Source organism: Dendrobates tinctorius, unplaced genomic scaffold (assembly GCF_039654945.1).
Source record: "Dendrobates tinctorius isolate UK_male_01 unplaced genomic scaffold, ASM3965494v1 ptg000039l, whole genome shotgun sequence".
Taxonomy (NCBI): Eukaryota; Metazoa; Chordata; class Amphibia; order Anura; family Dendrobatidae; genus Dendrobates; species Dendrobates tinctorius.
The window spans coordinates 946,466-974,275 of record NW_027361707.1 but is presented as its reverse complement, the minus strand read 5'-3'; the positions used below and the strand labels follow the sequence as shown (position 1 = coordinate 974,275).

At 40.5% G+C, this 27,810-nt stretch overlaps 1 protein-coding gene across 1 annotated transcript; it reads left to right on the top strand.

Annotated features, from left to right (window-relative positions):
• Positions 1 to 1,389: 1,389 nt before the first annotated feature.
• SPON2 (spondin 2) lies at positions 1,390 to 27,810 on the top strand. Its single transcript, XM_073574403.1, has 6 exons — positions 1,390 to 1,574; positions 1,874 to 2,099; positions 13,325 to 13,548; positions 17,768 to 17,959; positions 18,268 to 18,442; positions 24,664 to 27,810. Exons 2-6 carry the CDS (start codon positions 1,889 to 1,891, stop codon positions 24,840 to 24,842), a joined length of 981 nt encoding a protein of 326 aa, XP_073430504.1. The 5' UTR covers positions 1,390 to 1,574; positions 1,874 to 1,888; the 3' UTR covers positions 24,843 to 27,810.

Below are 27,810 nucleotides of genomic sequence, written 5' to 3'. Positions count from 1 at the left end.
CACCCATCCATATAATTGCACAAATGCCCATGTGTGGGATGAAAAACCCCCCTGACCGCATGTTTGGCCGCTAGTATAGAAAACCCATAATCCAAATCTGTAAGTGGCAAAATGCCATGTGTATACCTGGGGTGGAGAAGTGCCCCGACGCGCGTTTCGCGTCAGCTTCCTCGGGGGGCAATGTCACACATGGGCATTTGTGCAATTATATGGATGGGTGCAACTTTGTTTGATAATTATTGCCTTATATATATGTGGTCACACCTGTTTGTTTCTTCTCTTTGTATATGCTATATTAGCTCAATAAAATTTATTGTATTCATTCCATTGGTATGCGCCTTTTCTTTTTTTTGGGTATGTACGCCAACCTAGCCTGACTGACAGCTCATCAGTGTCCTTCCTCTCTGCTACTGCTGAATCTCCTTCCAACTTGTCTCATTGATAGATCCTCAGTGTCCCTCTTCCCTGCTTCTATCTCTCTACCCACGTATCCTGTGTGATAACTTCTCAGTGACCCTCTCCCTGCTGTTGCTAGCTCTATGCCAACCTACCCTACTGACAGCTCCTCAGTGTGCCGCCTCTCTGTTGCTGCCAAATCTACAGCAATCTTAGTCTGATTGACAGCTCTTCAATATCCCTTCTCCCAGCTGATACCTCACATGGCTCAGTACAAGCTGCAGCTGTCAATCAGGCTGGCTTGGCAGAGTCTGAATATACTTTTAGCTGCTCCTCTTACACTTTTAATACTCAAAGGGCTATGCAGCCATTATGACATGGACTTTCAAAGTAAGTACACCAGTCTCATAAGGTCTGAGAGATCTAGGTATTCGGTCTACATTGTGACATGTGATAACGGATCCACATTGACATCTCTTTGCTTCGTTATGGGTTTCTACTTTCTAATTATTTTCTTGTATCTCATAATGATAGCCCCTGCCTCATCTGGGGCTGCCATAATTGTGTAATTCAGTGCCATAGGGACACCTTAGATGGCTTTGTGCCGCCAAATTACTGAGCACAGTATCTCTCTGATCGCTCCATACATATAATAATACACAATATTATCCCCTCCATGGAGACTGAACAGCGAATGAGCACAAAGAATCTTTCCAGAACTCCCAAGGGTCCGATGTGATGGTATTAAATCCCATAAATTAATCCCCCCCCCCAGAAAGTGTCCCTCCCAGCGGGTAATGGTTAAACTTTCCCTCCGAGAGTCATTACTTTCACGTATGAGAATGTTTGACTTCGTGACATTTCCCAAATGGAAGAAGAAAAAAAAAGTCCGTGGGGGCTGGGTAAAAGAGGGGTAGGGGTGGGGGGGTAGTACTTTTGCAAAACCTAAATTGTTTAGTCAGCGGTCTCTGATTTCTTTTTGTTGGAGAAACTTGGACCGAGTGGCACAGACGCGCTTCCAATAAGTGAATGGTTGTTGGACACGGCGAGGTCTTAAGGTTACGATCATTTCGACCCTCTCGAGGCATAAATAGATCCGTTCCTCCTTTTCCGCCCCTCACCAAAAGAGTGTAGCTGCCAGCAAACGCAGGTGCCACCGTCTCTCCAGGACAAGACTTGTAAGTCACTTTCTCAGCTTTCTCCCTGAATATCAGCAATAATTTCACCTATTTTTACGCAGGCAGATGTAGCAGAGCCGAGTCCGTCCTTTAAGATTTTTACCTAAAATCCTCACCTCATTATAACAAAGGGATATATATCCGACTACACACTCAGCTCTGCTACATCCCCGTCCACACTTCTATATACAGATGCCGAGGCGAGCGGGTCTGCTCCTGCTGATTCCAGGCAGATTGCTTTTAAATCCATTGCAGATGTTTTCCTCTATAGATAAAGATATATATATATTTTTTTTCAGCCGAGAGCGAAGACGATGATTCCGTGGTGCAAAACCTACAAAGTTGTCCTGACCGTATTATCGATCGCCGGTTATTCCAGCTGTCTGCCCCTGAGGGAAGATCCTATTTGCACCGCAGAAGAGATAGCGAAGTACAGCATAGTCTTCACTGGGAAATGGAGCCAAACGTCCTTCCCGAAACAATATCCCCTGTACAGACCCCCGGCTCAGTGGTCATCATTGTTGGGTAAGTGAGCAGCGCATGCTGTGGAATATATATACTGAAAGATATTGAGGCGGCAGAGCAGAAGTTATCATTTACCCGTGTGCAGTTGCATCATTAATGTAAAAGTATGGGGGGAAAAGGTCAAATAACTTGCACGGTTAACCTGCAGTCCTATTCAAATGACATGGTGACTCCTGATATCACAAGGAGCGAAAAATGAAAAACTCAGCTCTGATGGATCAGAAAAAGTATTTTTCTCTCTCTGCTACATGTCAAAGTATTCTGCTTAGTTACATCTGTCTTCTGCTACATGAAATATAATAACCCTTCTGCCTCTGAAAATCATCTCTGCTACATCTCTATATCCACATAGCTCTGCTACATCTCTATATCCACATAGCTCTGCTACATCTCTATATCCACAAGTCTCTGCTACATATCCATATCCACATAGCTCTGCTACATCTCTATATCCAGGTAGCTCTGCTACATCTCTATATCCACATAGCTCTGCTACATCTCTATATCCACATAGCTCTGCTACATCTCTATATCCACAAGTCTCTGCTACATATCCATATCCACATAGCTCTGCTACATCTCTATATCCAGGTAGCTCTGCTACATCTCTATATCCAGGTAGCTCTGCTACATCTCTATATCCACATAGCTCTACATCTCTATATCCACATAGCTCTGCTACATCTCTATATCCATATAGCTCTGCTACATCTCTATATCCACATGTCTCTGCTACATCTCTATATCCATATAGCTCTGCTACATCTGTATATCCACATGTCTCTGCTACATCTCTATATCCACAGAGTTCTACTACATCTGTATATCCGCATGTCTCTGCTACATCTCTATATCCACATAGCTCTGCTACATCTCTATATCCAGGTAGCTCTGCTACATCTCTATATCCACATAGCTCTGCTACATCTCTATATCCAGGTAGCTCTGCTACATCTCTATATCCAGGTAGCTCTGCTTCATCTCTATATCCACATAGCTCTGCTACATCTCTATATCCAGGTAGCTCTGCTACATCTCTATATCCAGGTAGCTCTGCTTCATCTCTATATCCACATAGCTCTACATCTGTATATCCACATGTCTCTGCTACATCTCTATATCCACATAGCTCTGCTACATCTCTATATCCAGGTAGCTCTGCTACATCTCTATATCCACATAGCTCTGCTACATCTCTATATCCAGGTAGCTCTGCTACATCCCTATATCCAGGTAGCTCTGCTTCATCTCTATATCCACATAGCTCTACATCTGTATATCCACATGTCTCTGCTACATCTCTATATCCATATAGCTCTGCTACATCTCTATATCCACATGTCTCTGCTACATCTCTATATCCATATAGCTCTGCTACATCTGTATATCCACATGTCTCTGCTACATCTCTATATCCACAGAGTTCTACTACATCTGTATATCCGCATGTCTCTGCTACATCTCTATATCCACATAGCTCTGCTTCATCTCTATATCCACATAGCTCTGCTTCATCTCTATATCCACATAGCTCTGCTACATCTCTATATCCACATGTCTCTGCTACATCTCTATATCCACATAGCTCTGCTTCATCTCTATATCCACATAGCTCTGCTACATCTCTATATCCACATAACTCTGCTACATCTCTATATCCAGGTAGCTCTGCTACATTTCTATATCCGCATACTTCTGCTACATCTCTATATCCACATGTCTCTGCTACATCTCTATATCCACATAGCTCTGCTACATCTCTATATCCACATAGCTCTGCTACATCTCTATATCCACATAACTCTGCTTCATCTCTATATACACATAGCTCTGCTACATCTCTATATCCACATAGTTCTACTACATCTGTATATCCACTTGTCTCTGCTACATCTCTATATCCATAGAGCTCTGCTACATCTCTATATCCACATGTCTCTGCTACATCTCTATATCCATATAGCTCTGCTACATCTCTATATCCACATAACTCTGCTTCATCTCTATATCCACATAGTTCTACTACATCTGTATATCCACATGTCTCTGTTATATCTCTATATCCACATAGCTCTGCTACATTTCTATATCCGCATGTCTCTGCTACATCTCTATATCCACATAGTTCTACTACATCGGTATATCCACATGTCTCTGCTACATCTCTATATCCATATAGCTCTGCTACATCTCTTTATCCACATAGCTCTGCTACATCTCTATATCCATATAGCTCTGCTACATCTTTTTATCCACATAGCTCTGCTACATCTCTATATCCATATAGCTCTGCTTCATCTCTTTATCCACATAGCTCTGCTACATCTCTATATCCACATAGTTCTACTACATCTGTATATCCACATGTCTCTGCTACATCTCTATATCCATATAGCTCTGCTACATCTCTATATCCACATAGCTCTGCTTCATCTCTATATCCACATAGCTCTGCTACATCTCTATATCCACATAGTTCTACTACATCTGTATATCCACATGTCTCTGCTACATCTCTATATCCACATAGCTCTACATCTCTATATCCACATAGCTCTGCTACATCTCTATATCCATATAGCTCTGCTACATCTCTATATCCACATGTCTCTGCTACATCTCTATATCCATATAGCTCTGCTACATCTGTATATCCACATGTCTCTGCTACATCTCTATATCCACAGAGTTCTACTACATCTGTATATCCGCATGTCTCTGCTACATCTCTATATCCACATAGCTCTGCTACATCTCTATATCCAGGTAGCTCTGCTACATCTCTATATCCACATAGCTCTGCTACATCTCTATATCCAGGTAGCTCTGCTACATCTCTATATCCAGGTAGCTCTGCTTCATCTCTATATCCACATAGCTCTACATCTGTATATCCACATGTCTCTGCTACATCTCTATATCCACATAGCTCTGCTACATCTCTATATCCAGGTAGCTCTGCTACATCTCTATATCCACATAGCTCTGCTACATCTCTATATCCAGGTAGCTCTGCTACATCTCTATATCCAGGTAGCTCTGCTTCATCTCTATATCCACATAGCTCTACATCTGTATATCCACATGTCTCTGCTACATCTCTATATCCATATAGCTCTGCTACATCTCTATATCCACATGTCTCTGCTACATCTCTATATCCATATAGCTCTGCTACATCTGTATATCCACATGTCTCTGCTACATCTCTATATCCACAGAGTTCTACTACATCTGTATATCCGCATGTCTCTGCTACATCTCTATATCCACATAGCTCTGCTTCATCTCTATATCCACATAGCTCTGCTTCATCTCTATATCCACATAGCTCTGCTACATCTCTATATCCACATGTCTCTGCTACATCTCTATATCCACATAGCTCTGCTTCATCTCTATATCCACATAGCTCTGCTACATCTCTATATCCACATAACTCTGCTACATCTCTATATCCAGGTAGCTCTGCTACATTTCTATATCCGCATACTTCTGCTACATCTCTATATCCACATGTCTCTGCTACATCTCTATATCCACATAGCTCTGCTACATCTCTATATCCACATAGCTCTGCTACATCTCTATATCCACATAACTCTGCTTCATCTCTATATCCACATAGCTCTGCTACATCTCTATATCCACATAGTTCTACTACATCTGTATATCCACTTGTCTCTGCTACATCTCTATATCCACATGTCTCTGCTACATCTCTATATCCATATAGCTCTGCTACATCTCTATATCCACATAGTTCTACTACATCTGTATATCCACATGTCTCTGTTATATCTCTATATCCACATAGCTCTGCTACATTTCTATATCCGCATGTCTCTGCTACATCTCTATATCCACATAGTTCTACTACATCGGTATATCCACATGTCTCTGCTACATCTCTATATCCATATAGCTCTGCTACATCTCTTTATCCACATAGCTCTGCTACATCTCTATATCCATATAGCTCTGCTACATCTTTTTATCCACATAGCTCTGCTACATCTCTATATCCATATAGCTCTGCTTCATCTCTTTATCCACATAGCTCTGCTACATCTCTATATCCACATAGTTCTACTACATCTGTATATCCACATGTCTCTGCTACATCTCTATATCCATATAGCTCTGCTACATCTCTATATCCACATAGCTCTGCTTCATCTCTATATCCACATAGCTCTGCTACATCTCTATATCCACATAGTTCTACTACATCTGTATATCCACATGTCTCTGCTACATCTCTATATCCACATAGCTCTGCTACATCTCTATATCCAGGTAGCTCTGCTACATCTCTATATCCACATGTCTCTGCTACATCTCTTTATCCACATGTCTCTACTACATCTCTATATCCATATAGCTCTGCTTCATCTCTTTATCCACATAGCTCTGCTACATCTCTATATCCATATAGCTCTGCTACATCTCTATATCCACATGTCTCTGCTACATCTCTATATCCACATAGTTCTACTACATCTGTATATCCACATATCTCTGCTACATCTCTGTATCCATATAGCTCTGCTTCATCTCTTTATCCACATGTCTCTGCTACATCTCTATATCCACATAGCTCTGCTACATCTCTTTATCCACATGTCTCTGCTACATCTCTATATCCACATGTCTCTGCTACATCTCTATATCCATATAGCTCTGCTACATCTCTTTATCCACATAGCTCTGCTACATCTCTTTATCCACATAGCTCTGCTACATCTCTATATCCACAGAGTTCTACTACATCTGTATATCCACATGTCTCTGCTACATCTCTATATCCATATAGCTCTGCTTCATCTCTTTATCCACATGTTTCTGCTACATCTCTATATCCACATAACTCTGCTACATCTCTTTATCCACATAGCTCTGCTACATCTCTTTATCCACATAGCTCTGCTACATCTCTTTATCCACATAGCTCTGCTACATCTCTATATCCACAGAGTTCTACTACATCTGTATATCCACATGTCTCTGCTACATCTCTATATCCATATAGCTCTGCTACATCTCTATATCCACATGTCTCTGCTACATCTCTATATCCATATAGCTCTGCTACATCTCTATATCCACATAGCTCTGCTTCATCTCTTTATCCACATGTCTCTCCTACATCTCTATATCCACATAACTCTGCTACATCTCTTTATCCACATAGCTCTGCTTCATCTCTTTATCCACATAGCTCTGCTACATCTCTATATCCACATAGTTCTACTACATCTGTTTATCCACATGTCTCTGCTACATCTCTATATCCATATAGCTCTGCTACATTTCTATATCCACATAGCTCTGCTTCATCTCTTTATCCACATGTTTCTGCTACATCTCTATATCCACATAGCTCTGCTTCATCTCTTTATCCACATGTCTCTCCTACATCTCTATATCCACATAACTCTGCTACATCTCTATATCCACATAGCTCTACTACATCTGTATATCCACATGTCTCTGCTACATCTCTATATCCACATAGCTCTGCTACATCTCTGTATCCACATAGCTCTACTACATCTCTATCACAATAACACTGCTACACCTGTCACTATCGTTCTGCTACATCATTATCACAATACTACTACATCTATATCCCAATAACTCTGCTTCAACTCTAACAGTATGGCTCTTTTACATCTCTATATCACTATAGCTTTGCTACATCTCTGTCAGTATAGCTCTGCTACATTTCTATCACTATAGGTCTCCTATATTTCTATCACTATACTGTAGGTCTGCTACATCTCCATATCAATATAGCTCTGCTACATCTCTATTACTATAGCTCTGATTACATCTCTATATCAGTAAATCTCTGCTACATCTTTATATTTGTATAGCTCTGCTGTATCTCTATCAATATAGCTCTGCTACATCTCTATCACTATAGACCTGCTACGTTATGGCAGGAGACCCAGGAAGACCCTACTACTGACATTAAAAAGCTAAACTGCAGTTTGCCAAAATGTATGCGAGTAAGCAAAAATCCTTCTGGGAAAGCATCTGTCATGTTGCCGTCAGACTCGGGGCCTGCTGTCCCGGCCTCGGCCACTAGGAGGCGCCGGACTGTCACGTCGCCGTCAGACTCGGGGGTCTGCTGTTCCTGCCTCAGCCACTGGGAGGCGCCGTGGTTCGCCCCGAGTGATGGCGGTGACAGAGAAGGGGTTCCTGCGCAGGCATCTGATGGACGCAGGCTCCGCACCTCTGTCAATCATGAAGGGGTTTGTGCATCACCATCTGGCCTGGTCCTGGGGGCGGTCCTGATGACATCATCAGTCCGGGAGCCTGTGAGGGATGACCTGATCCCTCAAATACCTTGGGACTGGTCTTGCAAGCCGCCGGATATATTCTTGGTTCCCCTATGTGCTACTGTGTGATTTGCTATTGTTTGACTCTGACCTCAGCCTGGATTTCTGACCCCTCTACTGCCTGACGATTTTGTACCTCTGCCATTCTCCCGGTTTGTGACCTTGGCCTGGATATTCGACTCTGCTACTGCCTGCCGTTTTTGTACCTTGCCGCTCTCCCGTTTTGTGACCTTGGCCTGGACTGTCGACTCTGCCACTGCCTGCCATTTCTGTACCTCCACTGCTCTCCCGGTTTCTGACTACGTTTTTGGTTCCCCGCCTTCTTCCCTATTGGCGACCGTCCTGCTCTGGCGCACTGCACCACCAGACAGCCACCCCCTGGGCCTTGCTACATTTCCAGATCCCTGTATACGGGTTAAGGGTCTCGGGGTTTCTCGGGGTGCAGTCCCTACTGCAGTCAAGATCCGCGGACGGACGTCACAGCATCTTGTGGACAGCTGAGACCAAGATAAGAGGTCATCATTCTACTGTTTACCAAAAACGGAATGAGACCTATTAAGAAAAGAGCACAGTACCTACAGTCAAATATGGTGGAGGTTCAAAGATATTTTGGTATTTTTTCGCCGCCTTTGGCACTGGGTGCCTTGATGTGCAAGGCATCATGAAATCTTCATGAAAGATTACCAAAGAATTTTGGGTTGCAATGTGGTGCCTAGTTTCAGATAGCTGGGTTTGTGTCCTAGGTCACGGGTTTTCCACCAGGACAATGACCTCAAACATACTTCAAGAAGCACCCAGAAATGGATGGAAACAAAGCTCTGAAGATTTCTGAAGTGGCCAGCAAAAAGATCAGATATCTATCTCATAGAACACCTGTGGAGAGATCTTATGATTGCTGTTGTGAGAAGGCATCCTTCAAAAATGAGAGATCTGAAGTTTCTTGCAAATGAAGATTGTTCAGAATTCCAGATGAAAGGTGTAAGAGGTTTGCTGATTCTTATAGGAAGTGATTAATTGCAGTTTTTATTCCAAAGGGTGTGCAACTAAATATTAAGTTGAGGGTGCCAATAATTTTGCCTGGCACATTTTTGGGGTGTTGTGTGAAAATTTTGCCCAATTTGCCTTTTTTCTCTACTTTTTTTGTGCTGTTCCAATACTCTCAAAGGAAATAAACATGTATATAATAAAACATATATTTGCAATTATTTTGTGGGAGAAGTACTTCATTTTCAAGAACAATTTCAATGGTGAAAACACTTTGAGCCATGACTGTAATTTATGGCAACATTGGTAGGGTCCAGGGTTTCACTTTACTCATAAACAATGTCTTGAATAACTTGATATTAAGGTGGCCGTATACAAACAGAAAGGCAAACATCAAAAATGTACATAAGAGTTTCACAATTAGAGCACTATGTAGATGTCGAAGAAGGAAGGATTGGAAATGTTGGAGTTCAGCTGCCACAAGAGGTGTTTAATAGGAAGGAGAAGTCCCTTCCTTTATGTTTCCCATTCCTTCTGAACCAAATCATGGCTCTGAATCCTCTCCAGTTGGTCAACCACCCATCATGGTGGACTGATAAGTACAGGTGCACAGGATGAATGTGTGATAATTGTTCCTTACTTAGATTGTTATATTAACTAGCGGTACAATACGAGAACATGTTGGAATGACCAGAACTAAGACAACTGTCCGGACAAGAACTGTCTTGTCTTGATTCTTTAGTTTTGTCATTGTCCTAAACCAGGTATAGACCACTTCAGTGTCCTCACTCATGATTATGTATACGGCTTCTGCACTTGCAAAAAACAAGCATTGACTTCAATTAGAGAGTTGAAGAAGGTCCAAAACATGAAACTTGTGACTCTCTTTAACATTTTTCTTTACAATGTCCATCTTTTTAGAGAAAACATACATTTAAAAGCTGGTTGGAGACCAGGCTACTCGGGTGACTAGTCCAACGGGCATGTCTTCTCCTGGCTCGCTTCTCCTGTGTGTGTATAGGGAGGAACCTGTCACTCAAGTGGAGAAGGGTGTGGAAAAGCCACCAGGGACTGGCCTCTTGGACTAGTTACCAGAGCCGCAAGGTCCCTGAATAGCCTTTCAGAGTAAAACGTACCTGGCGGAATATATCAGCTGTCAGGTTCCTTTTAAAGAGAAACTGCCACGTCGTATTTGCAGTTTGATCTGTAGACAGCCTGGTATAGAGAAGGAGGTGCTGAGCAGATTGATAGATACAATTAGGTCCATATATATTTGGACAGAGACAACATTTTTCTAATTTTGGTTCTAGACATTACCACAATTTTAAACAAAACAATTCAGATGCAGTTGAAGTTCAGACTTTCAGCTTTCATTTGAGGGTATCCATATTAATTAAAATTGGATGAAGGGTTTAGGAGTTTCAGCTCCTTAACATGTGCCACCCTGTTTTTAAAGGGACCAAAAGTAATTGGACAGATTAAATAATTGTAAATAAAATGTTCATTTCTAGTCCTTGGTTGAAAACCCTTTGTTGGCAATGACTGCCTGAAGTCTTGAACTCATGGACATCACCAGACACTGTGTTTCCTCCTTTTTGATGCTCTGCCAGGCCTTCACTGCGGTGGTTTTCAGTTGCTGTTTGTTTGTGGGCCTTTCTGTCTGAAGTTTAGTCTTTATCAAGTGAAATGCATGCTCAATTGGGTTGAGATCAGGTGACTGACTTGGCCATTCAAGAATATTCCACTTCTTTGCTTTAATGTTGCTTTTGCCTTATGTTTTGGGTCATTGTCCATCTGTAGTATGAAACGACGACCAATCAGTTTGGCTGCATTTGGCTGGATCTGAGCACACAGTATGGCTTTGAATACCTCAGAATTCATTCGGCTGCTTCTGTCCTGTGTCACATCATTAATAAACACTAGTGACCCAGTGCCACTGGCAGCCATGCATGTCCAAGCCATCACACTGCCTCCACCATGTTTTACAGATGATGTGGTATGCTTTGGATCATGAGCTGTACCACGCCTTCGCCATACTTTTCCCTCTGTTTAAATTCGCCCTGCTGGAGGCGGTGTATCCAGGTTCACGGGTGTTATAGAAATTCGCCCTGCTGGAGGCGGTGTATCCAGGTTCACGGGTGTTATAGAAATTCGCCCTGCTGGAGGCGGTGTATCCAGTCACATGTGACATTACTTTATCACCAACCCCGTTAACATTTTTCTCTGGTGAGCCATGGGCCAAGTTCAGACCGGTGAGCAGTTGCTGCTGGTCCTCACTGAGATGAGTGAGGAGCTGAATGATGTGTTTAAGCAGCATCTGCAGCGGAATTATGGGTCTGAGGCCTACCCTCTGCCTCAACTAGAGGGTCCATTTGCGGCTTTGGTGAAGATGCGCCTTGGAGTCCCTGCTGGGGAGCAGGACTTGCTTATACAGGCGGACGTACCCAGGCAGGTGGGAGGAGTTGGTGTCCCCATGGTGCTGCCTGGTGTTCCCCAAGAGGAAGGGGTACGTCCCTGTAGTGAGCAGACTAATAAATTAGTCCTTGGCGCTCACATCAAAATGGTAGAGGTTGATCTTGGTTTCATCTGTCCAAAGAATGTTCTTCCAGAACTGTGCTGGCTTTTTTAGATGTTTTTTAGCAAAGTCCAGTCTAGCCTTTTGATTCTTGATGCTTATGAGTGGCTTGCACCGTGCAGTGACCCCTCTGTATTTACTTTCATGCAGTCTTCTCTTTATGGTAGATTTGGATATTGATACGCCTACCTCCTGGAGAGTGTTGTTCACTTGGTTGGCTGTTGTGAAGGGGTTTCTCTTCACATGGAGATTATTCTGCGATCATCCACCACTGTTGTCTTCCGTGGGCGCCCAGGTCTTTTTGCATTGATGAGTTCACCAGTGCTTTCTTTCTTTCTCAGGATGTACCAAACTGTAGATTTTGCCACTCCTAATGTTGTAGCAATTTCTCGGATGGGTTTTTTCTGTTTTTGCAGCTTAAGGATGGCTTGTTTCACCTGCATGGAGAGCTCCTTTGACCGATTGTTTCCGTCACAGTAAAACCTTCCAAATGCAAGAACCACACCTCCAATCAACTCCAGCCCTTTTATCTGCTTAACTGAGAATGACATAACGAAGGGATTGCCCACACCTGTCCATGAAATAGCCTTGGAGTCAATTGTCCAAATACTTTTGGTCCCTTTAAAAAACAGGGTGGCACATGTTAAGGAGCTGAAACTCCTAAGCCCTTCATCCAATTTTAATGTGGATACCCTCAAATGAAAGCTGAAAGTCTGAACTTCAACTGCATCTGAATTGTTTTGTTTAAAATTCATTGTGGTAATGTCTAGAACCAAAATTAGAAAAATGTTGTCTCTGTCCAAATATATATGGACCTAACTGTAGGTTTGTGGGAATAGATTCAGTATGACATACCTGGTATTTGTAAGGATGAGTCCAGTGGGCAGTCCTAGCGGCAATTTACAGCTATGTTTGCATGTACCATCATGTGGGAAGACTGTTAATCACCAGTAGGACTTCCCACTGGACTATCCATACAACCACCTGGGATTTTAATGAATAAAATACTATTTTTACTAAGGCTTTATCCACAAAAATATTTATCATTCTGATCAGCTCTTCCTACTTTATAACGTGCCGCCTGCAGATTAGATGCCATTTTGAATATGACAGGTTCCCTTTAAGGTCAAAACTGCAACACATCCTATCCCCTTTTTCGAGGACACAATCCAGCCTTAAGTAATATCTATTGTCCTGTGTTACCCCGAAGAAGTTGAAAACTTTCCCACATGTTCTCGAGTATCTGATGTGCTGCACTAACAGTCCAGTCTGACAATATCCAGAACTACGAGATGACACTAGATTCTCTTATCCAACAGGAGTGAGTCATAGCTCTGACTACCACATGTGGAAAAGACATGACCATGCCAGCAATGGAGTGCGTGACTTCACAGAAAAAGGAGAAGCCTGGGCCCTAATGAAGGAGATAGAGGCAGCTGGGGAGAAAATCCAAAGCGTTCATGGCATTTTCTCAGCTCCGTCCATATCTAGTGGGACGGGCCAGTCCTCAACTGAGTTGGAGACACATTCAAGACACCCGTATGTAAGTACAGGGGCTTATGTACAAGAATATAACTACTATAATACTGCCCCCTATGTACAAGAATATAACTACTATAATACTGCCCCTATGTACAAGAATATAACTACTATAATACTGCCCCTATGTACAAGAATATAACTACTATAATACTGATCCTATGTTCAAGAATATAACTACTATAATACTGCCCCCTATGTACAAGAATATAACTACTATAATACTGCCCCTATGTACAAGAATATAACTACTATAATACTGCCCCTATGTACAAGAATATAACTACTATAATACTGCCCCTATGTACAAGAATATAACTACTATAATACTGATCCCATGTACAAGAATATAACTACTATAATACTGCCCCTAAGTACAAGAATATAACTACTATAATACTGCCCCCTATGTACAAGAATATAACTACTATAATACTGCCCCCTATGTACAAGAATATAACTACTATAATACTGCCCCTATGTACAAGAATATAACTACTATAATACTGATCCTATGTACAAGAATATAACTACTATAATACTGCCCCTATGCACAAGAATATAACTACTATAATACTGCTCCTATGTATAAGAATATCACTACAATAATACTGCTTCCTATGTACAAGAATATAACTGCTATAATACTGCCCCCTATGTACAAGAATATAGCTACAATAATACTGCTCCTATGTACAAGAATAAAACTACTATAATACTTCTCCTATGTACAAGAATATAACTATTATAATACTGCTCCTATGTACAAGAATATAACTACTATAATACTTCTATGTACAAGAATATAACTACTATAATACTGCTCCTATGTACAAGAATATAACTACTATAATACTGACCCCTATGTGCAAGAATAATATAACTACTATAATACTGACACCTATGTACAAGAATAATATAACTACTATAATACTGCCCCCTATGTACAAGAACACAACTACTATAATACTGCCCCTATGTACAAGAATATAACTACTATAATACTGCTCCTATGTACAAGAATATAACTACTATAATACTGCCCCTATGTACAAGAGTATAACTACTATAATACTGCTCCTATGCACAAGAATGTATCTACTATAATACTGCCTCCTATGTACAAGAATATAGCTACTATAATACTGCTCCTATGTACAAGAATATAGCTACTATAATTCTGCTCCCTATGTACAAGAATATAACTACTATAATACTGCCTCCTATGTACAAGAAAATATCTACTATAAAACTGCCTCCTATGTACAAGAATATAACTACTATAATACTGCCCCTATGTACAAGAATATAACTACTATAATACTGCTCCTATGTACAAGAATATAGCTACTCTAATTCTGCTCCCTATGTACAAGAATATAACTACTATAATACTGCTCCTATGTACAAGAATATAGCTACTATAATACTGCTCCCTATGTACAAGAATATAACTACTATAATACTGTCCCTATGTACAAGAATATAACTACTACAATACTGCTCCTATGTACAAGAATATAACTACTATAATACTGCCCCTATGTACAAAAATATAACTACTATAATACTGCCCCTATGTACAAGAATATAACTACTACAATACTGCCCCTATGTACAAGAATATAACTACTATAATGCTGCCCCTATGTACAAGAATATAACTACTATAATACTGCCCCTATGTACAAGAGTATAACTACTATAATACTGCCCCTATGTACAAGAATATAATTACTATAATACTGCCCCTATGTATAAGAATATAACTACTATAATACTGCTCCCATGTACAAGAGTATAACTACTATAATACTGCTCCTGTTATGATGAGTCACCGAAGGAGGAAAAAACAAAATACCAGCAAGTCCAGGAAAACCAGAGAGGTTGGCAGCTATCGGATTGCAGACCCCTGAACCTATCCCCAACAACTAGCAGTAGCCGTGGGGTGCCCTAGACCCCTCGATCACAGTCGGAGAACTATATAGCCTAAAGACAGAAAGGGGAAAAACTAAACTGCCCCAGAGCAGACCCCAAAGCAATAGGCAGCCCCCAACATATAATGACGGTGAAGCAAGATGAAAACACCAACACAGATAGATAGATAGGTTGAGCAAATGATGGGGCCCAAGCTAACTGCATAGGACAGGATAGGAAAGCTGCTGTCTGCCATCCGCAAAAACCCTATCAAAATGAGCCAACCGACTGATAGGAAAAACAGGCCCTGAAGTCGCTAGGCTTCAAAAGACTATATCAGCACTCAGGTATATTCTGAAGACAGAGCAAAAGATCAACAGATCAGAGACAAAAATGGAATTCCGCTCACCCCAGGCCGGGGATGGCAGAACTCCCAAAAAACAAGGCAAAACAAAAACAAAACTGAAGATTACAAAGCAGAGCAGAAAAACTTAGCTTTGAGATGCAGGAATCAGACTGGTCTCCAAGAATCCAGCAGGAAAATCACCAGCCAGGAAGAAGGGCGTCGGCAGCCTTATATCCAGTCCTCAATTCCAGCCACCCAGTCATCATCTAGCTGCCCAGGTGTTTGGTAATCAGCCTCACCACCTTCCTTCACCAGAGGAGGGAGTTCATCAGACCTCAATGGTGAAGGGAAAAATGAACTCACAACATGCTCCTATGTACAAGACTATAGGTACTATAATTCTGCTCTCTATCTGCAAGAATATAACTACTATAATACTGCTCCTATGTACAAGAATATATCTACTATAATACTGCCTCCTATGTACAAGTATATAACTACTATAATACTGCCCATATGTACAAGAATATAACTACGATAATACTGCTCCTATGTACAAGAATATAACTATGATAATACTGCTCCTATGTACAAGAATATAACTACTATAATACTGCTCCTATGTACAAGAATATAACTACTAGAATACTGCCTCCTATGTACAAGTATATAACTACTATAATACTGCCCATATGTACAAGAATATAACTACGATAATACTGCTCCTATGAACAAGAATATAACTACTATAATACTGCTCCTATGTACAAGAATATAACTACTATAATACCGCTCCCTATGTACAAGAATATAACTACTATAATACTGCCCCTATGTACAAGAATATAACTACTATAATACTGCTCCTATGTACAAGAATATAACTACTATAATACTGCCTCCTATATACAAGAATATAATTACTATAATACTGCTCCTATGTACAAGAATATATCTACTATAATACTGCCTCCTATGTACAAGAATATAACTACTATAATACTGCCCCTATGTACAAGTATATAACTACTATAATACTGCCCCTATGTACAAGAATATAACTACGATAATACTGCTCCTATGTACAAGAGTATAACTACTATAATACTGCTCCCTATGTACAAGAATATAACTACTATAATACTTCCCCTATGTACAAGAGTATAACTACTATAATACTGCTCCTATGTACAAGAATATAGCTACTATAATACTGCTCCCTATGTACAAGAATATAACTACTATAATACTGCTACTATGTACAAGAATATAACTACTATAATACTGCCCCTTATGTACAAGAAAGTATCTACTATAAAACTGCCTCCTATGTACAAGAATATAACTACTATAATACTGCCTCTATATGCAAGAATATAACTACTATTATACTGTTCCCTATGTACAAGACTATAACTACTATAATACTGCCCGTATGTACAGGAGTATAACTACTATAATACTGCCCCTATATACAAGAATATAACTACTATAAAACTGCCTCCTATGTACAAGAATATAACTACTATAATACTGCCTCTATATGCAAGAATATAACTACTATTATACTGCTCCCTATGTACAAGAATATATCTACTATAATACTGCCCCTATATACAAGAATATAACTACTATAATACTGCCCCTATGTACAAGAATATAACTGCTATAATACTGCCCCTATGTACAAGAATATAACTACTATAATACTGCCCCTATATACAAGAATATAACTACTATAATACTGCTCCTTTGTACAAGAGTATAACTACTATAATACTGCCCCCTATAGACAAGAAATTCCTCTGGACAGGCAGGACACAGCTGATATTGTATTGTAATTACTCTTTAAGAAATTCATAATTTGTCTTTTTCATTGCTAGAATTTGACAATCGGTGTTACTTTGGCTGTATTATAGTAGTTTTTTCTCATTTACTGTTTAACCTTCTCCATTCTCAGGTTTCATTCATGGTGAAGATAGTGCCAAGTCCTGACTGGTTTGTGGGAATCGATAGTATAAACCTCTGTGATGGGAAGACTTGGAAAAAGAGCTTATCAATAGATCTCCATCCGTACGATGCCGGGACTGACAGTGGATTCACATTCTCTTCACCAAATTTTGCCACCATCCCACAAGGCACCGTGACTGATGTATGTATATTAATTTCACCATAGACAGAATGTATATTCAGAATATGCCACATCTATTTGAAGAACTCTTGAAATGTTGCAGGTTTCACACTAGACACTAGAGCAGTCACAATAGACTGATACTTCCTGTGATTTTTTTTCTTAAAAGCTTTGCTGTGTAGACCGAGATGAATGAGCAGAGTCACTTCAGGCTCCTAAAAGGGATTTAATTTATAATTTTATATTTGTAAGAATTTATTAAAAGCTACTTTAACTTTCACCTCCTGAAGTGAAATTTCAGATGTTAAAATATTTCTCTTCTGTGACAGATTACCTCTTCCTCTCCAAATCATCCGGCGAACTCATTTTTTTATCCTCGACTAAAGAACCTGCCGCCAATTGCAAAAGTGACATTTATGAAACTCAAAGGCAAGATAACGTCCTTCCTTGATATAGCATCAAATGTGACCACTAGAGGGAATGAGATTGAGGAAAATTACTCAGGTAAGCTGCCTCATAGGCTGTATATTCTATCTCGATAGCTTTCATGAAATAAAATAACTAACGGGCGATATGTTTGCTCTTACGTATAAAAATCAGGTGTTTAGGGTGGAAACCTATAAGAAACTGACACTTCCTGACATTCCCTATTTTTCAGCGTACACATCCCAGATGGGGAAAAAAAAACTTCTTCTGATCTGATACCAGAAAATGTTTGATACAGGAAAGATGTTTATCTTTGTACCGTGTTAGCCAGTGGATAGAAAAATATTCAGGATTGAGAGCCCTCAGTAGTTGATACCTTTTAATGGCTAACTGAAAAGATGGTAATACATTGCAAGCTTTCGAGACTACTCAGGTCTCTTCATCAGGCTAGACTAATACAAAATCTGAAGTCACATATTTATGCACAATACAGCCTAGAAAAAATGCAATAGATAAGACAAGTGACGTGAAGCAGAACTATCAATATGGGAGAGGGAGAAACATAAATATAAACATTGGACCAGTTCATAGATAAGGAGTCTGGATGTTTTATGGTCCTCTGATTGGGGTCTAGTTCTGTGTTGCCCCGCAAGGTTTTAAAAGGAAATTCCTTAATTGATGTAAAAAGACATAAATCCATGCGACACATTCATTCCAGCACTGAGAGTGTCAAAGTTCGTCATAAATTTGTACTCCCAAACTCGTCTCTCTCGACAACTCGACAACTCGTCTCTCTCCCAACGAGTTTGGGAGTACAAATTTATGACGAACTTTGACACTCTCAGTGCTGGAATGAATGTGTCGCATGGATTTATGTCTTTTTACATCAATTAAGGAATTTCCTTTTAAAACCTTGCGGGGCAACACAGAACTAGACCCCAATCAGAGGACCATAAAACATCCAGACTCCTTATCTATGGACTGGTCCAATGTTTATATTTATGTTTCTCCCTCTCCCATATTGATAGTTCTGCTTCACGTCACTTGTCTTATCTATTGCATTTTTTCTAGGCTGTATTGTGCATAAATATGTGACTTCAGATTTTGTATTAGTCTAGCCTGATGAAGAGACCTGAGTAGTCTCGAAAGCTTGCAATGTATTACCATCTTTTCAGTTAGCCATTAAAAGGTATCAACTACTGAGGACTCTCAATCCTGAATATTTTTCAGAAAATGTTTCAAACTCACAATAAAAGAGAAGTGAGAGGCAGTGACATAACTAGAGACTGATGGGCCCCGGTGCAAAATTTGTACCTTCCCCCATCCTGGTATACATATCCTTTACCCTTGGCACACACACACATATATATATATACTGTACACACATACATATACAGTTGTGGCCAAAAGTATTGACACCCCTGCAATTCTGTCAGATAATACTCAGTTTCTTCCTGAAAATGATTGCAAACACAAATTCTTTGGTATTATCTTCATTTAATTTGTCTTAAATGAAAAAACTCAAAAAGAATTGTCCTAAAGCCAAATTGGATATAATTCCACACCAAACATAACAAAGAGGGTGGACAAAAGTATTGGCACTGTTCGAAAAATCATATGATGCTTCTCTAATTTGTGTAATTAGCAGCACCTGTAACTTACCTGTGGCACCTAACAGGTGTTGGCAATAACTAAATCACACTTGCAGCCAGTTGACATGGATTAAAGTTGACTCAACCTCTGTCCTGTGTCCTTGTGTGTACCACATTGAGCATGGAGAAAAGAAAGAAGACCAAAGAACTGTCTGAGGACTTGAGAAACCAAATTGTGAGGAAGCATGAGCAATCTCAAGGCTACAAGTCCATCTCCAAAGACCAGAATGTTCCTGTGTCTACCGTGCGCAGTGTCATCAAGAAGTTTAAAGCCCATGGCACTGTGTCTAACCTCCCTAGATGTGGACGGAAAAGAAAAATTGACAAGAGATTTCAACGCAAGATTGTGCGGATGTTGGATAAAGAACCTCGACTAACATCCAAACAAGTTCAAGCTGCCCTGCAGTCCGAGGGTACAACAGTGTCAACCCGTACTATCCGTCGGCGTCTGAATGAAAAGGGACTGTATGGTAGGAGACCCAGGAAGACCCCACTTCTTGCCCCGAGACATAAAAAAGCCAGGCTGGAGTTTGCCAAAACTTACTGAAAAAGCCTAAAACGTTTTGGAAGAATGTTCTCTGGTCACATGAGACAAAAGTAGAGCTTTTTGAGCAAAGGCATCAACATAGAGTTTACAGGAGAAAAACAGAGGCATTCAAAGAAAAGAACACGGTCCCTACAGTCAAACATGGTGGAGGTTCCCTGATGTTTTGGGGTTGCTTTGCTACCTCTGGCACTGAACTGCTTGGCCGTGTGCATGGCATTATGAAGTCTGAAGACTACCAACAAATTTTGCAGCATAATGTAGGGCCCAGTGTGAGAAAGCTGGGTCTCCCTCAGAGGTCGTGGGTCTTCCAGCAGGACAATCACCCAAAACACACTTCAAAAAGCACTAGAAAATGGTTTGAGAGAAAGCACTGGAGACTTCTAAGGTGGCCAGCAATGAGTCCAGACCTGAATCCCATAGAACACCTGTGGAGAGATCTAAAAATGGCAGTTTGGAGAATGCACCCTTCTAATATCAGGGACCTGGAGCAGTTTGCCAAAGAAGAATGGTCTAAAATTCCAGCAGAGCATTGTAAGAAACTCATTGATGGTTACCGGAAGCAGTTGGTCGCAGTTATTTTGGCTAAAGGTTGTGCAACCAAGTATTAGGCTGAGGGTGCCAATACTTTTGTCTGGCCCATTTTTGGAGTTTTGTGTGAAATGATCAATGTTTTGCTTTTTGCTTCATTCTCTATTTTTGTGTTTTTTCATTTAAGACAAATTAAATGAAGATAATAATACCAAAGAATTTGTGATTGCAATCATTTTCAGGAAGAAACTGAGTATTATCTGACAGAAACGCAGTGGTGTCAATACTTTTGGCCACAACTGTATATCCCCCTTCCTGATATATGTTCCCTATCCTGGGCCCATCCTAGTATATATCCCCCATCCTGGTATATGTCCCTTGACCCCATACTGGAATATGTCCCCCGTTCTGCTGCTGTTAATGCATAGAAAAAAATAAGCAATCATACTCACCTCCCATCTGCTCTCCTGCCGCACAGCATCCTCTGCTGCAGCTGGCAACTGAATGACTTTAGCGTGTAATCGACGGGAGAGCATGACATCACTGCCATGTGATCCCAGTCACGGGCACGCCGACATCACCTGCTGGTCTCTCATTGGCTGACAGCATGTATTCCTGTGCACAGGTCCAATGGGTCTTTCACCCCGAATACACTTGAATTGAATGTGCGTCTGAGAATGCACATCCAGTTGAAGTTTCACCTGGTGTTTGTTGACCCGCCGTCTCCACAGACCCAGTCATGGTTGCAACCTTTGCGACCACAGCCATTACACCTTTGGTGAGAGGTAAGAAATAAAAGATTTAGTGTTTGTTACTGATTTATTTAGTGGGTCGTCGTAGCTTAGTGTTTCTTGTACAGGGCTCCAAATCCTCTGCATAAGCATAGAGTAAGAGAAAAATAAAATGTTCCTTCAGCTTCCACTAGAAGGAGCTTTATTAATGTCCCATTCACAAGATGAGACTAGATTCGCAAGACTTGGTCCTGCGGCCACCTCTTAACTGATGGCTCTTCTTTGGATTAGCCAGCCTGGAAGGATGTCATTGTTTCAGCGTGACACGCAAGCGATCGTAAGTCAGGCCAGCTAATCAAAAGAAGAGTTGCGCATGTTGGCAAGTAGGAGAACGTTCGCAGGACTCCCAACACAGATTAATTAAGGTCATGAACATTGCGAATTGATTCACACCATCTCTAGTTGGGGCATTGGCCAATTCAAACTGCTTTTTCTTTTGAAAGTTTGAGATCTTACCCTTCTTCACCCAAGTGCAAAAAGTGTAGTGAGCATATAGAAATGCGGTCTATGTCATGCCCTCTCCGAAAGGAGAAGGTCCCTCATCAAACCTTCCTCAGGACCACAAAGCCACAATTTCCAGGAATAGGCTTCTCCTTGTAGAAGATTAGGGGGATCCAAGTTTGTTCTTAGCTGTTGAATGGACTACCAGCCTGGTGTCGACTGAGAGCCACAGCCCACAGTCAATGTCTGTGCGTAATCCAAAGGAGGTGGGTATAGACTTGCAATGGCAATGAAGAACCAGACAATCACACACACCAGACCTAGACTTCGAGGGACATACTTTAAGGGGCGTTCTTATGACAAATGTTAAACAAATAATGAAACAAATGTAAAAAGTATGACATAAAAATAAATTTAAGAAATAGTGATGTGTATTATGAAACAGGTCCTGCAGAAAATTGCATCATCTACCATGTGGGCTTCTCGAAAGTACCTTGAATCTCACATCACATGGTATAGTACAACTAATATGTTGGACTTTTCATAGCCTATATAAAAGCAGAGACAGGGAATGCAGAAGCAATTTTAGGGTGTTTTATACAGACACTCAATTGATAGGGGGAGAAGAAGATAGGAGAGTTGCCAACAGCAGTGCCAGACTCAGTGTGATGGATGAATTATATGATGTAGCTGGCACCTACCTTGCTATATGCGAATTTCAACTAAACATTTTTCTTCATGCATTAGAAAGCAGCAAGCCAGCACAATAGTTTTTGCCTAAAAGAAAATCTGAAATTAGTGTCAGTCAGAGACAGAGTGCTTGCTTGTCCGAAGCAACTATACTGAGTTTTTTCATTTCTTGTGAGCAAATGTCCTACATTTCTTCTTTTTGTGAGGGAGGGAAAGTGTGCATGTCACAATAGTAATTTTAGCACTAGCCAAATTTTACATCCTTTAATGCCACAACAATACAACGCTCTGTTGCAGGTGTTGGCCTTTTGGTTGCATAGCAACCTTGCTTTGCATATTATGTTAATGTACCTACCTACCAGGCATTTCTTGATATACCTTATTTCTCAGGTGTTGAATAACTGACGTTGAAAAAACTGTCCAAAATTAATCATAGAGCTGTACAAAATGCATGCTAAAATGATAAGTGTCAATGGCAATAGACCACAAGCACCAACCGCCTGGGCAGTAGTAATACCAAATACTGGTCACATTTGGCCTCCATTTCTTCTGCCAAGTGTATTAATAGGGAGGAATCAGAGACCATTATGAAAAATACAGCTTAACGCTTGTCTCTGTTACAGCAGAATCATGTTACCTCTGACAGTGAAGCTATCAGTTTGTGATCATACAGATCGATATGTGCAGAACACTAACTCAAACTGACAGTGTCACTGTCAGAGGTAACATGATTCTGCTGTGACAGAGATAACAATCAAGAGGGATAATTTTTGGACAGTTTATTTTTTAAATTCAAATAAACATAAAAAAAATCTATGTAACCATTCGTTTTTATTAGGTCACTTTCACATTAGTAAAGCAGATAAAGAGATAGAAAAGGTTTGAAAAAAAATTGTTGAACCTGTTGAATTTGAATTTCAAAACATATCCATTGCTATAATGTTTTGTGTCGCTGTACAAGTAGAATACACTAAAGTTGGTCCAGAATCTCTTCTTACTGTGGAAAACTCCAAAAAATCTTACGTTCCAATTCATCAAAGAGTTTACACTTATTTTCTGGTATAAAACTCTTGGAAATGTCACGAAATGTTGGCGCAATTCAGAATTGCATTGGTTGGCGTTGTTTTGAGAGTTCCACCCAACTCTGCCAAAGTCACTCAGATGTCAGGAAGGGGTTAAAGACCTATTTACATGGACAAGGGCAAGCTGAACAATATTTAATATCATAGTTTGGTCCCCATTCTCTTTATTAGCCCGTGAAAGGGACCTTAACTCTAATTTGTCTCTCCTTATACGGGTTTATCCTGAATTTATGCTCTTATTTCTGTCCAACCACCATCCCAATGCCTCCACCCTGTACCAGTCACTGCACTGGTTGCCCATCCGCTATAGAATACAATATAAACTTCCCCTGCAAAGCTCTCCAAAGTGCTGCACCACCCTACAGCTCCTCCATCAACTCTGTCTACCACCCTACCTGTGCTCTCTATTCTGACAACAATCTGAGACTAACGGCTGCCATTATGTGAACTTCCCACTTCTGTATTCAAGAGTTTCCATGTGCTGCACTAGTTCTCCGGTATACTTTACCCTGAACAATTAAATGTATTCATTTTTATATTCACCTTTTTTTTTTTTTTTTTTTTTTAGAAACGCCTTTGGACTGCGAAGTCTCCTTGTGGTCTTCCTGGGGTCTCTGTAAAGGCAGCTGTGGATCCAAGGGAGTGAAAAGTCGAACCCGCTATATCCGTATGAAAGCTGCCAACAATGGGACAGCTTGTCCATCTCTCATCGACGATAAAGAATGTGAACCAGAGAACTGTGTATAAGGCACAAAGAAGGGGGCAGTAACTTATTTTAGGAATAACATCAATGCCTTTGCTGTAAATGATATCTAAGACTAGACAAATGTATTATGTGATGGTTATATACTGTCTAGAACTGGAGGCAGAACTTTAATTTCTGGGCCCCAATGTAAAATCTGTAACAAGGCCCCCACCTTTCATGTGCCATTCATGCATTAGTGTAGCAGAGACCCCTTTGGGATCCTTCTTCAGGCACGAGGTCGTGGGTGTCACTGGTATCGGTGCACTTTCTATAGCTACACCCATGTCTATAACCAGACTCTTACACCACAGTATTGCAGATAAATAAGAAGTTGGTCAGTCATCTTGGCCACCAGGGTTTATCCCAGAATCAATAATAATTGTAAGAATTCTGGGTTTACCATTACACGAAAACCTACAGCCCTTGGTCCTGACAAACCACTATAACAGTGGTCCAAAACCCCTTTTCCAAAAAAGTTTGAATGGAACGACAGTCACACTTGCACATGCGCGCAGCATACGCGCTGTATTCAATGTCTATGGGAGTGGCAAAGATAGGCAAGTATTAAGCACTGAATAAAGTGGTATAAAGGGGTCATGTGTAACCACTGCTCTATTCATCTCTTTCGAAAGGGGGTTTCTCAGGACCCCTCATTCTAATGATTGAGGATATCCCAGCAGCGGGTCCTAATTATAGATTTTTCACAGATGCTATGGATAGTTGTCCATAGTTTGTGGGATATCCTCTTTAAAGAGGAATATCAGTCTGATCCGGGCATCTCCGGTCTGTTCAGGTATAAATTCCTGTCCATAGGGGGCGCTGTTACTGTGGTTAGTGCATGTAAAATACAGATACAAGCTCCTCCTAAGGAATGGATATGATATCGGAGAGTCATAATTGGTACAAAAAATACAATTTTTTTGCTATATCCTATTTGGGCACTTAGAAATTATTATTGATTCTAATATTAATAGTAGTTTGAATTATCCTTTAAGAAAAATCGTTGGGTCCTAAAATCAGAGCTCACGTTTTCAAGTGTTACCCTGGGTAAAATCCACTTTTAGAGTTGCCAAAATTTCTGAAAACTTACATGAAAGCCTCACCCCTTTTGGTATTTTTTTGGGGGGGTGGGATTATATAAATCCAACTCTTTTTTGGTCCTGGAGTCTGGGAAAATTTTTGGACAGTTGGCAACTATGTATTACAGACCACAAACTAATCGACTGCAAACGTTACGTACCCCGTTATTGTCAACACATGACAAAGGTATCACTTTGGTGGCAATATTTTAAGTTGGGAACCTATAGTGCTTAAAGGGGTATTCCAGCTTCGGCATATAAAGAATTTTTAATACACTTTGCAACTTTTGTTTAAAGCTTTTCTTCTTGTTGCAAGTGAATGGAAACCTATTATTTACTTAAAGAGGAAGAAAAAAACTGTCCTGATCATGTGACAGACATATAAGCACTTGATTGGCCGTGGTATCAGTACCATCAGTAAATATCTCGTCACATGACCAAGACAGATTCTCTGAAAGTAAACGGTATCATTCAATAACTGCAAGCAGAGATCTTGAAAACTGCTAAGGATTGGTGAAAATTGAAGGACATATGGGATTTGTGACACTGAGACTTTCTGAATTGTCAATGATTGATTTTAAAGAGTTACCGTTGTGTCAATTTTTCTTTCAAAAATCAATAGTACACATGAAAAGTAACTTTCTAATATATATTATCAAAGGAATCTGCTTCTTTCTACTCCTGGACAGATTAGTCATTCTCAAATCCTAAATTCACAGGTAAAATCTGTCTTTAATACACTTGGAGGAGCCTGAGGTAGGAGATGACAGTGGGTGCTTATAAAATTCTATGCAGGGGAGGAGCTAGAGGAATACACAGATATTGTAGGGAGGAGCTAGAGGAACACAGACATTCTAGGGAGGAGCTAGAGGAACACACAGACATTCTAGGGAGGAGCTAGAGGAACACAGACATTCTAGGGTGGAGCTAGAGGAACACACAGACATTCTAGGGAGGAGCTAGAGGAACACAGACATTCTAGGGAGGAGCTAGAGGAACACACAGACATTCTAGGGAGGAGCTAGAGGAACACAGACATTCTACGGTGGACTAGAGAAACAGATATTCTAGGGAGGAACTAGGGGAACACAGACATTCTAGGGAGGAGCTAGAGGAACACATACATGCTAGGGAGGAGCTAGAGGAACACAGACATTCTAGGGTGGAGCTAGAGAAACAGATATCGTAGGGAGGAGCTAGAGGAAGACACAAACATTCTAGGGAGGAGCTAGAGGAACACAGACATTCTAGGGTGGAGCTAGAGGAACACACAGACATTCTAGGGAGGAGCTAGAGGAACACAGACATTCTAGGGTGGAGCTAGAGAAACACAGATATTCTAGGGAGGAGCTAGAGAAACACAGACATTCTAGGGATGAGCTAGAGGAAGACACAAACATTCTAGGGAGGAGCTAGAGGAACACAGACATTCTAGGGAGGAGCTAGAGGAACACACAGACATTCTAGGGAGGAGCTAGAGGAACACACACATTCTAGGGAGGAGCTAGAGGAACACACAGACATTCTATTACAAGTTCCCCTGAAACAACAGTTACACTTTTAATTATTAAACTGTAACTGAGGTCAAAGGAATGATTTGGGTTACATATTATCTTGCGGACTGCAAGGGCCAATATAGAGTTAAAAATCAATCGTTTACGCTTTTTTAAGTCTCCTTGTAGCCCTAGTCTTAATTGTTAAAGTTCGAATATGCCTTTAGTTTGCTGACTGTTCACGCTGTTTGGTTTGCTGGATGTTTTTAGCACCCTCTGATGGCAGGATATGGTACTGCCATTAAATGCAATTATTGTCTTTATTTAAATATATGCTGTATATAGGAGCTCAACACTTTTTGACATTAAGATGAAAATAAAAGACTTATTTTAATTTA

What these genes read in the sequence shown, in the direction of transcription:
- SPON2 (XM_073574403.1), top strand. Translation starts at nt 1,889, where the DNA reads ATGATTCCGTGGTGCAAAACCTACAAAGTTGTCCTGACCGTATTATCG. An exon ending in TCAGTGGTCATCATTGTTGG is followed by an intron (nt 2,100 to 13,324) that starts GTAAGTGAGCAG and finishes CTTATCCAACAG; the next exon opens with GAGTGAGTCATAGCTCTGAC. An exon ending in CACATTCAAGACACCCGTAT is followed by an intron (nt 13,549 to 17,767) that starts GTAAGTACAGGG and finishes CTCCATTCTCAG; the next exon opens with GTTTCATTCATGGTGAAGAT.